The sequence below is a fragment of the Nannospalax galili genome, unplaced genomic scaffold (genome assembly GCF_000622305.1).
Source record: "Nannospalax galili isolate Female #2095 unplaced genomic scaffold, S.galili_v1.0 scaffold872, whole genome shotgun sequence".
In the NCBI taxonomy this organism is placed as follows: domain Eukaryota; kingdom Metazoa; phylum Chordata; class Mammalia; order Rodentia; family Spalacidae; genus Nannospalax; species Nannospalax galili.
In genome coordinates, this window is record NW_008332654.1 from 1,621,602 (window position 1) to 1,637,757 (window position 16,156).

At 40.0% G+C, this 16,156-nt stretch overlaps 1 protein-coding gene across 1 annotated transcript in view; it reads left to right on the forward strand.

Annotated features, from left to right (window-relative positions):
• The first annotated feature begins 12,845 nt into the window (after positions 1 to 12,845).
• Necab1 (N-terminal EF-hand calcium binding protein 1) overlaps positions 12,846 to 16,156 on the forward strand; it is a 185,020-nt gene continuing 181,709 nt past the window's right edge. Inside the window, exon 1 of the mRNA XM_008827620.1 lies at positions 12,846 to 13,043. Coding sequence (XP_008825842.1) covers positions 12,945 to 13,043 — 99 coding nt within the window. The 5' untranslated portion in view covers positions 12,846 to 12,944. The remainder of the gene's footprint in view (positions 13,044 to 16,156) is intronic.

Genomic DNA, 16,156 nt, shown 5'->3' on the forward strand with positions numbered 1-16,156 from the left:
AATCTATATGATCCAGTCATACCACTCAGGCATATACTCCAAAGACTCTATATCCTACTATAGAGATATGTTCTCATGTTCATTGATGCTCTATTCCCAATAGCCAAGAAATGCAAACAACCTAGATATCCAGGAAAGTATGAATGAACCATAAAAGTATGGTACATTTAAATAATGGAATATATTTTAGCTTTTAAGAAAAACAAAATCATAAACTTTTTAGGTGAGTGGATGGAACCGGAAGCAATCATCCTGAGTGATATAACCCAGCCTCAGAAAGACAAACCTAGCATGTTTTCTCTCATAAGTGGATGCCAGCTTTGAATTCTTAGATATGTATGTTTCAGTTGGAAAATCCATAGGGGTCATGAAACTGTAAATGGCCATGTGGGGAGAGGAGAGTTCATGAGAAAGGAGATAGAATACAGTGATATAAAGAGGAAAAGGTGAATAATGAAGTTGGAAGGGCCAAATGGGGTGGGGAACTGTAGGACAAGCCAGAGGAGGGTATATGGGGCTGTTAGAAAAAGACACATAGAAATTTACCACTAAAGAGTCTTCTTAAAGTACATGCATATACAATATAAAGAGAGATTAAAAGGAGTTACCCTATAGCAGGGCACATTGCCACTACTAGCTACCATAGGCTAGCCATGAATTTAAATTTTTAAGAGAACAGAATAAATATAGCAATTTTTAAAGAAGTTTTCATTCAACAATACTTTCAAAATCGCTGCCATGCATTACATAATTATTATGCAGTGGAAACAATATGAGCTGCACCAACCTCTCTGCCTTTATGAACTTATAGTCTAGCAACAAGTAGATAGCAGAGAGTCCAATGTTTTGACAGGAAAAACATGGAATCAACAAAGGGCTGCCTAGGCCTTCCCAGAAGAAGTGAGCTTTGATCTAAATCCTAAAGAATTGATATGAATTGGAGAGGTAAATTATGGAGATGAGGAACTGAAGGAAGTCTGTGTGTATGCACATGTCTTTGCACACAGATGTGTGTACGGCACGTGGATGCAAGATGGGCTAACTGCAAGAGATGAAGCTGAATTTTGCAGGGTCTTGAGAGCAACACAAGGAACGTTTGGGCTCATATTCAATATCATTGCCTATGACAGAACATCTGAAAACAAGGGAAGAAGAGATCATTATGTTTTCAAGACCATGCTCTAATTGGGTTGGGTTGGGGCATAGTAGGAAAAGGACATGTGCGTCCCTAAAGAGATAATAGCTCCAGGGTAATTGGGGGCAGAAATGCAGACACATGGATAATTACTGACTTCAGAGTCATTTATGTGTTTGAAGTCATAGGACCTGGTGGATATCTTGGTTTGTGAGGAGTAAAGGGAGTTAAGAATGAATCCTTTAAAGAAAGACTAAAACGTTCAATCAAAGCACATCTCACACATGTGGATAACACTAGCTCGATTTAGTGAGCTACCAAAATAAGAAGACATGAAGTTGGGGGCATGTGGGGGGAGTAGGAGGGGAAAATGGAGATATATGTTCATATTTCATTGTATACAAATATCAAACATCAAAAATAAGGAAAAAATAAAAAAATCACACCCTGCTAATTCCACATGAAACTACAAAGAGTTTTGAAATTGCTTATTATATAACTCAGTGATAACTTTATTTTGAGCAAGAAATGAGAAAGTTTGCTTATTCTTCACAATTCCCCCATGAAATGCTATTATCATTTCTATTTTTAGATAAAAGAGGAACAGGTAGTAAGGAACAGATATGGCAAATGATTTATCTTACAAAGTCATATACATAAGTAGAAGGGCCTTAGCGAGACAGTATTCTCTCTCTCTTTCTCCCTCCCTTCCTTCTTCTTTTCCTCTACTCCATCCCTCCCTTCCTCCCTCCCTCCCTCCCTCCTTCCCTCCTAAGTACCACATATAATTATGATGACTTTGTAGACTGTGTGCTTCTAGATTCATATAGCCTAACTCCTAACTTTATTATATTTGGAGATAGTGAATGGAGGGGGTCAAGTTTCCATGGAGTCAGAAGTCAGAATGTAACCCGAAAAGGCTGAGGTCTTTATCAGAAGAGAAGACATAGCCACCATTCTCTTGCATGCACAGACAGGGCCATGTGAGGACACAGTAAGACACAATCATCCACAAGGCAGAAGGAACCAAGAGCAAGCTCCTTGATCTAGCATTCCCCAACTCCCAAACTGTGAGGGAAATAATTTCTACTGTGTAGGCTACTACTCAGTATGTGCTATTTGCTGTAGCAGCCTTGACTAATATATGATTTCCAGTAATGAAAATAGAACTCTTTAAGTTAGGGAGGTCTTTTAGAACAAAAGAAATTTTTTCATTGGAAGACAGGCAGTTCATTTAGAAGAATTTTAAGACTGAATTTCTTAGAAATTAGAAGTTAAGAAGGGCCAATAGGGCATAAACACACACTTTTAAACAATTTTTGAAATTATTAATTTCAAAGTGTTTCCATTTTTAAAGGTATTTGACCCTACAAACCAAACGCTCTCCTTCCATGACAAATTACAAGCTTGGAAGGAGGCAGTCACCACTGTTGTTAAGCTCCGAAAACTTTCCCAACCAAAATTGTGTTTGCAAATTGCATTTTTAAGTTAGACTCTTGAAAAATTTCTCCCAGAGGTAAATAAAATGGTGTATATGATACTTGCATAGAATTGAATATATCTCGAAGTTGTACTATAATCCAAAAAGACTACTTTTATTGATAAAAATATTATGAGGCTAATGCTATAGGTTCTGAAATGCCTGCTAGAAAAAAAGTTGTATGGTTAAAACATGGCTTCCAAATCTTGTACAGTGAAAAGTAGCTTACTAAAAAAAGAGCTCAGGGGCTGGAGAGATGGCTCAGTGGTTAAGAGCACTTGCTACTCTTGCAGAGGACCCTGGTTTGGTTCCCAGCACCCACACAGAAGCTAACAACCATCCATAATTCCAGTTCCAGGGAATCCAATGCCCTCTTCTGACCTCTGTGAGCATTGCATGACACAGTGCAGTTACATACATATAGGCAATACACATAAAATACAAATGACAAAATATTTTTTAAAAACAGTAATTTTCAGTTTAAAAAGGATTACTTAAAATTGTTTTAAATAACCATGGCTCATTTAACTAGGTAATATATTTTAATGTTGGGAGTTGAATTTTAGAGAAATTATTAAGTGGTCAGTCTTTCTTCTGTATTGCCTGAATTCTATCCAATTTTTACTCATAAGAGGCCGTGTCAACTGTACTGCAGAGGCTGCTTTTCATCCATACAGGAGCAAGCAAGAGGTGCACGCCAAGTAAGGTGACCTGGAGGCCATTTACTCTCTCCATAATAGAGGGTATACTGTGCAAGCCGCTACTTTGATAGTACACATGCCAGCAAGCAGGGGCACCACCACCATAGCATTCATATTATCATGTGTCTCCTTGAGGTTAGAGAAAGTCAAAATCATCCACGCATCATTATCCCATTGCACACTGTTACTGATTTGTCAGTCATTCTTTAACAAGAGACCCAAAGGCACACCAATAAATGAAACAGAGGGTACCTGCAAGCTGCCCATACCCAAGTCTACATTCCTTGTTATTAATCCCGTAAAAATCCTGTGAAGTGATTACTATTACGTGATTCTTAAAGATGAGAAAGTTAAGATTTGGATGGATGGAGTGTCTTGTTCATGTCCCCATGGCTAGCAAATGCCTAGTAAACCTTCCTCTAGATTTTGAGTCTCCTCTGCCCTGTCTCTATATATTTGTATCATCTGTTCACAGAAAGGAACATTAGCAAGGAAGCAGCTAACTTCATTCATTCCCAAATTTTGATGCCTATAATCAGGATGAGATTTAATCTTTATTCTCATTTCTTAACTTCTGAATGTCTAACTCGTGTCTAGCAATTTTCTAGGAACAAGATACAGGGGAAAGCAGAGCGCTCACTTTCTAGCATCTCAGAGTCCAGTCAGGCAAAAAGGATACTAGAATCTTATATTTTCTACATGTGATAAGGGACATTGAATGGTTATATATAGAGTCTGTGGGAAAAGGGAAGAGGGGAGATTAACCATACTCTGAGGACCAGTGGGAGTGTGGGGGCATAGGAATCTCTTAGAAAGGAAACGACATCTCAGTCAGTTCTTAAAACTCAGCAATGGGCAGCCTGATTCCGGAAGACAAGTTCTAGGCAGATAATACAAAGCACAACATCCCAGGAGCACAGAGGAATAAAACAAATGTAGGAATCGGTGCATAATGACAAATAGCCATTATTTTTGTATAAGCTACCATGCTAAGTGTCTTGCGTGCATTATTTAACTGAAGCCTCATCTAAACCTCATGTAGTAGGTAACATTGCTATTTTTATTTGAGAGTTGAGGAAAAATAGAAGCTAGATGGCATGCCTTGGTATTATTCAAACATAAAAAGTAGCTGGGCTGGCACTGGAGCCCAGTTCTGGATATTGTTCTACCTTGACGCTCCGTTTTACTTTAGACACTCTGGGAGGCCAGAATTCTGGGTGGCTGGGAAGAGAGTGACAAAGATGATGTAGTCAAGGTGGTTTTTATTTTACAGGCTGTGATGAGCCTCTCAGGGATTTAAAGCAGGTGTACACATACTTAGATGTGTATTTTTAAACGCTTCACTCTATTGAAAGTTTAAAGCATGAATTTGGAGGCCAGACTGATGACAGAAGAGCCAGACAGAGAGGCTCTGCTCTTGGTGAGAGATGAGAGGTTTTGGTCTCATATGGTGGCAACAGAGATGGAGAACAGAGGGTGGATTCCAAAGATAAATCTTGTAACAGATTGGATAGGGGTGAAGAGAGGCTAGAGGCAGGGTAAGGAAAATAGAGATTAGTCCTGGGTTTCTCTTCGGGTGAATTGGTGAAGGATGACATTCTTTAACAAAATATGGAGCCTAGTACAATTAAGAGAAAATGATGATATTTTTAGATATGTCCAATTCAAAATGTCTAAGAAACATCCATAAGGAGAAGTGCACAAGCCAGACTGAAATACGAATCTACACATTCACCAGCCTACAGCCCTTGGAAATTGTGGGAATGGATAATATTAGCATACGAGGAGAGAAAGAGAAAGCAAGAATGATAGAAAGAAAAAGGGACAGCCAGAGGTACAACTCAGGAAACAATGTTTAGAAAGCTAGAAGAATTAGAAGGTCCTGTGAAGAGGGCAGAGAAGGACAATGTGATCAGAAAGTCAGGGTCAGGGTTCAAGAAAAAGGGAGAAACCAGTAGTGTCATAGATAGCAATGTCACAGGAGCAGTGACAACACTGCTTCCTGCACCCTGATGTGCAGATGCTACACTGAAAACATCAAGTAAAGACTCAACACTCACTGACCTCTAATCTATCTCTCTTGCCCATTGCAGGATTTATGGTTCCAGAGGGAGAGTCCATAATGATAGGGGAGGCCTGGCAAGCAGGTAGATGGTGCTGGAAATGAGACATCACATCTCAGTCACATAACCAGAAGCAGACAGAGGGAACTGGGAGTGGGGTGAAACTATAAAATCTTTTTAAAATTTTTATTTGTTTTTCTCAACTTCCCAGTCTGTAATTTTTTTTTTCTTTTTGGGTCTTTTTTTAGCACCAGTTGTCCTGGAACTCACTATGTAGACCAGGCTGGCCTTGAACTCACAGAGATCCACTAGAATGTGCAAATAACAGAAACTTCCCCTGTCCTCAGCATGAGCCCAACACAGAGGCAAAGCCACTGCCAAGCACAACCTGGGACTTCAGGGGAGGGGGTTGTCAGGAATACAGTCACTCAGACAAGGCTGAAACTGCTTTCCAACATTGCAAAGTCCTCCATTCTCCAATCTGCTCCATCAGCCCACCACCAGAGAAATGTGGAATCATGACTCATAATTGGGGACCATAGCTCCAACTCACAGGAGGGATCCAGAACTCCAGGTTCATGCCTTCCATCTTCTTTAGATGTCTTCCTTCCCTCCCATACTTCTCTTTCTATTTTTATGTTGTACACACACACACGCACACACACACACACACCCCCACACACACACACGCATGCACACACACACGCACACGCACACACACGCTTTTTATCAAGGTTCTGCATATGACAGAAAGGGTACAGCATTTGTCTTTCTGAGTCTGTCTTATTTTGCTTAGCATAATGATCTCCAGTTGCATCCGTTTCTATGAAAATGTTATGATTTCATTTGTCTTTATGGCTGAACTAAATTCTACTGTGTTTATGCACCACATTTTTTTCTACTCAGTCATCTATCGGCAAGTAGATATTTTCTAGTTATTGTAACTACAGCAGCAATAAAGGGTGTGCAGATATCTCTGTGGTATGTTGACATAGAGTCCTTCAGGCATATGGACGTCCAGGAGTGCTAGCTGGTTCATTTTGGCAGTTCTCTTTTTAATCTTTTTGAGATACCTTCATACTGACTTCCAAAGTGACTACACAAGTTTACATTCCCACCACCAGTAAATGTGGGTTCATCTTTCCCTATGTCCTTACTAGCATATGCCATGATGTATTATGTCTAAAAAATTTTAATTATTATTTTATGTATGTAAGTGCACCATGTGCATGCAAACCCAAAGAGGCCAGAAGAGGTGTGATATCCCCTGGAACTGGAGTTACTGACAGTTGTTAGTGACCATGTAGGTGCTAGGAACAGAATCTGGGTCCTGTGGAAGAGCAACCAGTGTTCTTAATCATTGAGCCATCTCTCCAGTCCCATCATCTATTATTTTGATGATAGCTACTCTGACTGGGATGAGGTAGAATCTCAAAGGAATTTGTTATTTCTCTGACAACTAAGGGCATTGAGTACTTTTTCAAATATTTATAAGCCATTTGCGTTTCTTTTCTTGAGAACTCTCTATTTAGTTCAGTAGTCTGTTTATTGACTGGATGGTTTGTTTTTGGTATTTAATTTTGTAGTCTTTTTTTTTTTTTTCTTTTGGTCTTTTTGAGACAGGGTCTCTCTGTAGCCCCAGCTGTCCTGGAACTATGTAGACCAGGCTGGCCTTGAACTCACAGAGATCCACCTGCCTTTGCCTCCCAAGTGCTGGGATTAAAGGCGTGCACTACCATACCACACCTGGCCCAGTTTTGTAGTAGTTTTAAAAGTAAAGATATTAAACCCCTAGTTAAAAAAGGTTTTCCTCATTCTATAGGCTGCCTCTTCAGTCTTGTGATTGTTTCCTTTGCTATGCAGAAGCTGTTTAGTTTTGTGGAATCCCTTTAGTCAATTTTGGGATTATTTCTTGTGCCTTTGGAGTCCTTTTAAGAAAACTTAGCCTACGCTTATATCTAGAAGTATTTTCCTTTAGGAATTTGAAAATTTTGGATCTTATATTATGGTATTTGGTTCATGTTTTGAATTGATTGCATAGGGTGAAAGATACTGATCTAGTTCCATTAACCTATCTGTGGGTATCTAGCTTTCCCAGAACCATTTATTGAAGAAACTTTTTTGCTCTCTCAGTCTAAGTTTTTTAAATCTTTTTCAAAAATTAGGTATGTGAGCTGCACAGGTCCATTTCTGGGCGCTCTCCTCTACTTTATCAGTCTACATTTCTGCTTTTGTGTGGTACCACACAGTTTGTATTACTATAGCTCTGTGGTATAATTTGAGAACAGGAAATGTGAGACAGTTGCTCTTTCTGCATAGGATTGTTTTTATTATTCAAAGTATTCTGTGCTTCCATATGAATTTTAGAATTGTTTTTTCCTACTTCTGTGAAAAAAATCATTAGTATTTTGTTGAGGGTTACATTGAAGCTGTAGATTACATTTAGTAATACAGCCATTTTTAAAAAAAATATTAATTTTGCCAATCCATGAGCATAAGAGGTCCTTCTTCTACTGTCTTCAAATTCTTTCTTTGGTTGTTTTAATGATTTTTATTGTAGTTTAGGTTTATTCCTAGGTATTTATTTGTTAAACTATTATGAAACAAGATTGACTATCCTCTGCCCAAGCCAACTAAAAAGGAGTACAAGACTCAAATTAATTTAACTGGAAGTAGAAAAAGGGCTGTTACAAAAGACTCACATGAAATCCATAGGCCCATTCAGGAAAAGTTTGAAGACTCATATTCTAGAAAAACTAGAAAATGAAGAAAAATTGCATAAATTCCTAGGTACATATGACTTACCAAATTAAATCAAAAGGAGATAAACAACTTAAACAGACCCATAACAAGTAACAAAATTGAAGAAATGAAAATGTTTCCCAACAAAGAAAAGCACAGGATCAGTTGAATTTATTGCCGAATTCTACCAAACCTTCAGAGAAGAGCTATCAATGCTTCTCAAACTGTTCCATAAATAGAAAGAAAAGGGACACCACTCATTTTAAGTCAATATTACCCTGAGGCTAAAAGGGAATGAAGAAACAACAGGAAAAGAAAACTATAAACTAATTTTTCCTCATCAAAATAGGTGCAAAAATTCTCAATTCTTGCAAACTGAACTTTAAAACAGATGAAGAAAATCCTCTATCATGACCACATTGGCTTCATTCTACATATGCAAGGATGGTTTAGCATATGCAAATCAATAAACATAGTACAGAACATAAGTAGGCTCAGAGACAGAAGTCACACGATCATCTCAAAAGATACAGAAAAGGTCTCTGTCAAAGTTCAGCATCCTTTCATGATAAAAGTTCTGAAGACTCCAGGAACATATTTCAGTACAGTAAAGGCTATACATGGTAAACTCTAGCCAACATCACATTAAATGGGGAAAAGCTGAAAGCATTTCCTCTAAAATCAGGAACACGGTGAGAGTGCTCATTCTCTCCTCAATACAGGGCTTGAAGTTTTAGCTAGAACAATAAATCAAGAAAAACGAAAGGACTACAAACAGAAAAGGAAGAAGTGAAATTATCACCATCTATGATTGGCACGACCCTGTATTTAAAATATTTTACCTGTTATTTTTATTTTTATGTGTGTGTGTTACCTGCGTGTATATAAGTGCACGCATGTTATGCAATGCCCACAGAGGTCAGAAGAGGGTGTCGAATTCCCTAAAACTGGGGTTATGGATGATTGTTAGCAGACATGTGGGTGCTGAGATTTGAACCTGGGACCTCTGGAAGAGCAGTCAGTGCTCTTAACTGCTGAGCGATCTCACCGGCCCTGGTGATCCGTATTTAAAAGACCCTTATTCCTCCACCAGAAAATTCTTAGATCTGATAGATACTTTCAGTAAAGTAGCAGGATACAAAAATCAACATAGCAAACTCAGTAGTTTTTCTATATATCAATAATTCACTTGCCAAGAAAGAAATCAGGGGGAAATCCCATTCACAAAGTTATGGGATTGACTAGGTTGTCTCTAGGGCTCCACTGGCCACTTCATCCTCACTTCTGTGTGCCCATTGCCATTAACAAATGCCCTTCCTATCCTATGCACAGACTGAAACGTCCTGTCAGCTAACCCTAAATCTCAGTTTCCACTCTAACTTTCAATCCAGATTATGAATAGAATTGTCTTCCTTTGCACAGAAGAGATGGGTCCTGCCTGTTTTCAGAACACATATCTTGGGTTCAGATCTCCAGAGAGGAAGTGGGTTTGAATCCGAGGTTGCCAAAGCAACAGAATGCTTCTTAACCAGACTGAAAGGATCCCAAGTCATTGTCCTAAAGAATAACCCTCCCTAAAGTATAAATAAAATAGATTCGTGGCTTCCTGGAATGGTTTGGATAATAGTTCCTCCATGAGGCAGAAATGGATTGAAATTCAGTACATTCCTATATGGCTATCTGCTCCCCAAATGCTCAAAATACCTTCATGTCAGTCTTATCATGGCAAGTGTGAAAGCTATAATCTACAATCACATTCCTTTCTCTTTTTCTTTCTTTCTTTCCAGGATTTCACTACAAATAAGTTGGAATGAAGATGCATTTCCTCCCTCCAGTCAGCTGTCTCCTGTTTGCAACTGATACTATGCACAGCAGTATAGCATCTGTGTTTCAGGAAAACGATGTGTGAAAACAATTTTCCAAAATGCACACTGTCTAGATAAAAAGAAAACTAAAAATATGTTTGGTTACCACTTTGTAGAGCCTATTGAATTTGACTGTGAATGGGAATGTAATTGTCATCTGTTTCTAGTAGAACCTTCCATGAACATTACATTTCCATCATAAAGGCAAGTCCACAATGGTATAATAGAATTCATATGGAAATCATTAAAAGAAATAATGACCAGTAGGTTGTTTAAATAATTTACATTTTTTCTTTTAAACTTTATTTATTATTGTTTGTGTGTGTGTGTGTGTGTGTGTGTGTGTGTGTGTGTGTGTGTGATGTCTGAGTGTGGGCACACATACTGTAGAGTGCATGTGGAGGTCAGTGAACATTTGTGGAGTCCATTCTCTCCTTCTACCTTTATGTGATTTATGGGGATTGAACTCAGGTCACCAGGTTTTTATACCAAGTCCCTTCATTCTCTGAGCCATCTCACCAGCCTCACATTTCTTCTTGATAGACCATTAGAATAAATAAGCAAAGCCAAAGACACACAAAATGGCATGCATTGTCAGCAAAGGGAAAGGAATGCTTTATTGAAGTGTTACAAATAGCTCTCTAGTGTGAATGCTAACAGCTGATTATTTTCCAGTTCTTCATTTATAACCAAAGAAAGTCTTCTTCATCACCTGTGCTTGTTACCATGGGATTAGCATAAAAACATTATCACTTACAAAGCTAAATTTCAGGGTTGAGGGATGCACATTGTTTAGTGAGCCCAGATTAAGCTGCGCTTGTTGACAAAAATGTATTCCTCAGTCAACAGTGAGAACAAGTGTGGCATTTTTGTAAACTCAATAACATTCATGGTCGGCACCCCTCCTACTTCTCTGTGATTTGAGTAAACAGTTTCCATTTGAAGGGTTGGTCAGACTTTTTAATTATGTTTAGTTTAGTTTGGATAAGCATATGACAATGGGAAGGGTCTCTTTTGATTGTTCAGATAAGGAATTTTGCAGCTAATAAGGTAAAAGCACACAAAGATGAAAGATTAGTAGTCCTCAAAGCACAGCTCCAATCAATATCTCCCCTAATCAAGTCTCATGCCTTTGACCCTCTACATAATGAAGCCAGTATTCTATCCTTGGACGTCACAGGTCTTCATTTACTAACCTTGGCCTATTTGCTGATATTTTCTCCTGTTTTTCTTTGTTACTGTGTGTATAATACAGTAGTTTAGGTGCTTGTGAATCCTGAATGCATCACAATCACTTGGCAAGCTTTTGAAAAGAAAAATATGCCCAGGGACAACCATATGTTAATTGAATACGAATCTAGGAGTAAAACACAGACCTCAATTTGTTGTTATTTCAATTTTTCCAGGGTTTTAACTTTTATTTGGATTATCTGCTGCTGTAAAGCAAATCCCGAAACTTGTGTGTGTATATTAGTGAATATTTTATTAAGCTTCCAAGTTTTGTAAGGCAAAACTCTGATAGGGTACAGCACTTACAATCTTAGGGTTCATCTGGGCACCTGTGATGTCTGGAGTCTTGAGCTAGGGATGTGTCAATGAGCTGGGCTGGAATGCTGAAGTCTTCTTTACTGACATATCTGATATTAATAGACTGGGGTGTTGTAAAGGCGGATCTGTCCCAGTCGGACCTGTCGGCTAGCTGTCTATTTACACATTCCTCTCCATATAGCTTGGGCTTCCTTCTAGTATGGTGGCTCAAGGTCTTCAATCTTTCTCTGTAGATGTTCTTGATTCTAAGAGTAAATAAATATCCACTGGAGAAAGGTGGAACTGTAAGGCCTTTTATGTACCCAGGCTTGGAAAGCACAATCTCTAAGGTTCAGGTGTGCAGAGATTTCCAAAGGAAGAATGACAGTGAATCTGCGGCCACATTTTTAAAGTTGACACCCACACTGGGTGACCCCAATATGCAGCTAGGGCTGAGGCTGAGGCTGAGACTCCTTTCTTGCAAGCACTGAATGTAGAACAGGGCTAGAGGCTGGGTGAGGTGGGGACGCTTCGAATGCAAAACGCTGGAAGGTAGTCACTGCCAGGGTCATTGCAGTAGGGCATAACTGTCCCTTACATTTTGTGTCTAAGGTGCTTGGCCTGCCTCACCTTCGACCTGATAGTGGCATCATAGCGAAGCATCAGGACTCTTTGAAGTAAGAACCACCATTGTGACCATTTTACCAGTGAACGAAACTAAAGTTTAAAGATTTGGCAATTTGCTAGATGACAAGATGACAAAGAAACTAAGGCAGGCCCAATGCCTTAATGCCTAAACTGAACTAGCTCCTCGTTCCTTAGTAGAATCCAGGAGCCATAGGCCTTTGCGGGGAGTCAGGCAGACAGTTCAGTCGCTCTTCCATGAAGAGTGGAGTAGGTTAAACTTGGATTCCTCCTTTCTACTCATAGATTCCCTGGGGGCGGGCGGGGGGGGAGTCCTCGGGGTGCAGATGAACTTGACTGTCCCTTGGCTGCTCAAGACAAAGCCTTTTCAGGTGTATCTACAGCCTGTGGTGTAGAGCATCCTGCTGTGGATAGGGACCCCAGGGTTTTCTCTGGCATGTGGTTAAGGACGTGCCGGGGCAGAGCTTGCTCCTGGGTGAGGGGACTTGAGCGTTGCTAAGTGCTGGGAAGAGTCCCATCCTCACCATTCTCACCATCCTCACCATCCTCACCATCCTCACCGCGGCGCCGTCAGCCGTGGGAAGGGGACGGCGAGAGCGAGCTTGCTGGAGCCAGGAGGCGGGAGAGGGAGGAGAGTCGGCGCACAAGCGGAGGGAGGCGCGCGAGCGAACACCCACTCGCATCCCGAGCCCAGCGGCGCCGAGAGCCAGCAGCTGCAGCCGAGCCTGGTCGAAGCCGCTGCACCGGTCCAGACGGTCCCGCCCGCGGGTGGCAGGGCTCCTGAGAATGGAGGATTCCAGGGAGACTTCGCCATCCTCCAACAACTCCTCGGAGGAGCTCAGCTCTGCCCTGCAGCTGTCCAAGGGCATGTCTATCTTCCTCGACGTAAGTACGAAGGAGTTAGGTGGGCGCCCAGTTTGAGAGAGCGGGGTGGGGGGCCCAACTGCAGGCGGGCGGTGTTCTGCTCTCAGAGCTCATCGTAACTATCTCCTATATGCTAGTGAGCAGACAACCCCAGGCAAAGGCAAGAGAAAGGACTGTCATTCAACTTGCAAGAAAGGGCTGTCCCAGACCCGCACCTTGGTCTTTAACAACCCTAAGGGAAATCCCAAAAGTTAGACTTCCCAGCAGCCTGGTTTCTGCCCCAGGCTGCATTGAAAATATAAATCTCCATCAGGCTGTATAGGGAGAGATTCCCGACTCATCCCTGTCTGTCCTATTTGCTGATAGGCGCCTCTGTGCTCAAAGGCACCCATGGGAAGCCTTAGAAATTGCTATGTCCTGACTGGCCTCACCCAGCTCTCTCAGAAAACAGTTTCTTGGAACACATTTGTTTTTCATTTTACAGCAGTGGCCAAGATCTCTTTTATGATGATTCTTTTAAATTTTTTTCCTTTTGTTTCCTTTTTTGCTTTTCTTCCCCACCATCCCTTTATTCTCTTTCCCTGTACCTCTCTAAATTGTGATCACTATCATTACCACCAATCGGGCTTTGTGACTGCTTTCCCCCTGGTTTGGTTACTTGCTTGGAAATTGACTTCCTTCCTCCCTGTCTCTAGTTTGACTATTCTTTCCTTTCTGTGCTATTTTTCTATCCTCATGCTGTGACTTCAATCTTCATGGCAGTTTTAGATCTTACTGGATTCTGTCTGATTCATGGTCCTGACGTTAGAGTTCTCTGTATTTCCCACCTTGCTGCTCTGATAGGTTTCCTGGTTTTCTTGGCCCTGGGTTTCCTGCCTGCTGGCCTCTAGCTCTTCCAGCTGTTCAGGTGTCACATTCATACTGTCCCCCAGGTAGCGTCTGGCTCAGTGTGGACAGTTCTAGCCCCTGTTTGGCACAATGGAAAGTGGGCAAAGCACACCAAGGAGTGCTGTTGGCATCTGCCCTTCCAGGTCAAGCTATCATTTCTTATTAAAATCCAAGCAAGTGGGAGATGGGCCAGAGGCCAAATATACTTTGTGAAAAGATGAAAATATGAGGAAATCAAATTGTTAGTTTCTTAATGACCATGAACAGGCAGAGATAATGAAGATAATGGCAGGAGAGGCAGAGTCCTTCACTTTATCTTCAATAGATTAGTTAGAATGTTTTTAATTGAAAGAGAAATGCATCAATAATCAAATCTTGTTTAAGACACTTGATGGAAGGTCTGGTCTTCTCCCTTCATCATCATGCAGTTCCTACAGAAGATCCAGGCTTTGGGGGACAGCCATTTTCTTCCCACCAAAACACAAGTATCTGATTTCCACTCATTCATGCCATCAGATTGTTCTATACTTTATTTTTCTTGAAAAATGATCTGTGCATCGGTTGAGAAATCAGATTGTATTATTGGTGCTGTTGCTTTAATTAGCTGGGATTATTGCTTTGTATTCTGCCATTCAGGACATAGCCCTTGAGGAACAGAACTGTAGGGAAGCAAAGACAAGCCAGCACACATGGGAAAGCAGTTCTTAAATCAGGGACCCACATACCATGGCCATTATGAGACTGCAAAGTAAGCTGCCAAGAAAGTAATTCTGAGGTTCCAGTCATCTGACCTGATGTGTACTCTGCGCCCCAAGGACACTGAATGGTGCCTTGGGACTTTTCTCTTAAGCAGTTAATCCTGGTGATGATACAGTGAAGAATGAATTGAAACTGTAAAATGGAAAGTCAGTCACCCTGATGGACACACAAACTCAAGTGTTTATCAACTGCAATATTTTTAAAGCAAAAACTAAAATCTCATTTATTACATATGCAGAGTTGTTCCCAAGTTATGTAAACAAACAGTATAAGATCCCTGTCCTGACAGAATGTGTCATCTATGAACAGGACTCCCTTGTCTTTATAAATCTGTTTCTAGAATTTAAAAATAAAAAAACAAATTCGATTCCACAGGAGAGGTGTTGACTACGTGAAATATAGTCTCCAAAAATTAACTGCAGTTGGATTTTGTCTCTGGTAGAAAAGATGTTGTTTACACATTTCTGAGTTATTTTGTGAAAAATCTAACACTCTGGTGAATTCTGTGACATGAAAAAGGATTGGTTATTTAGGGATCTCTGAATTATTCATTTCTGGATCATGTTGCTTTTAGCAAAAACGATATGTGAAATATAAATACATCATTTGACTTGGTTAGATTTAGTATATTCTAGTAGCACTGCTAAGAATGTTTGATTTCTGAATTCTCTTCATATCACAATAAATAGATAATAGATATTACCTATTCTAGGCAGGAGCATATTTACAATCATTAGGGACTTTTGCATCTCAAGGACTAATTTACAAATTTGAAGAAAACTGATTTCGAGTGCTTATAGTCTAGTATCACTGGCATAATCAATCATAAGAAATTATTTAGTGTCATTTGAGTATACTGTTGATTATGTGACAAGATTTGTCCAACTGGTCAGAGATGAGAGATAGATGTTTGATAGGAAAATGAAAATTTGAGTACAATTGTTTTCTTCTACTTCATTCTTTAATCTTCAAACCACTGATAACTGTGAGCTTGATACTACTTTCAAGGTTATTGTGATTATGAGATCACAGTTTGGAAAACTGAGAAGGAAAAAAGAAAATGTTCTATGCAAATTCAAAGCATTATGGTTCTGTCAGTGTTCTATGTTGAATATATAAATACCTGTAGCTAAATTCACAAACTAACATGGGAACTATACACATCTACTTTATATGATTTTCTTCTCTCAAAGTGGCAGAATTGGGTATCAATTCTAACTGCTTCGAATACCTTCTGGGAATGGGGCTTAGAAGCATCCCAAGTGCTGGTACTCGTGCATGTTAGCACACCAGGACTGTTGGGTGTATTTGCACAGTGCATACCTGCCAGCCACAAGACAGGGCCAGAATTGGCTCCAGCAGGCAACACAGAAGGACCAGAAGGCTGGCAATTGTTTTTTTTTTTTTTTTTTTTTTTTTTTTTTAAAAAAAAAAAAAAAAAAAAAAAAAGAGGACGATAAATCTTTCACTGTGATATATCAAAATAA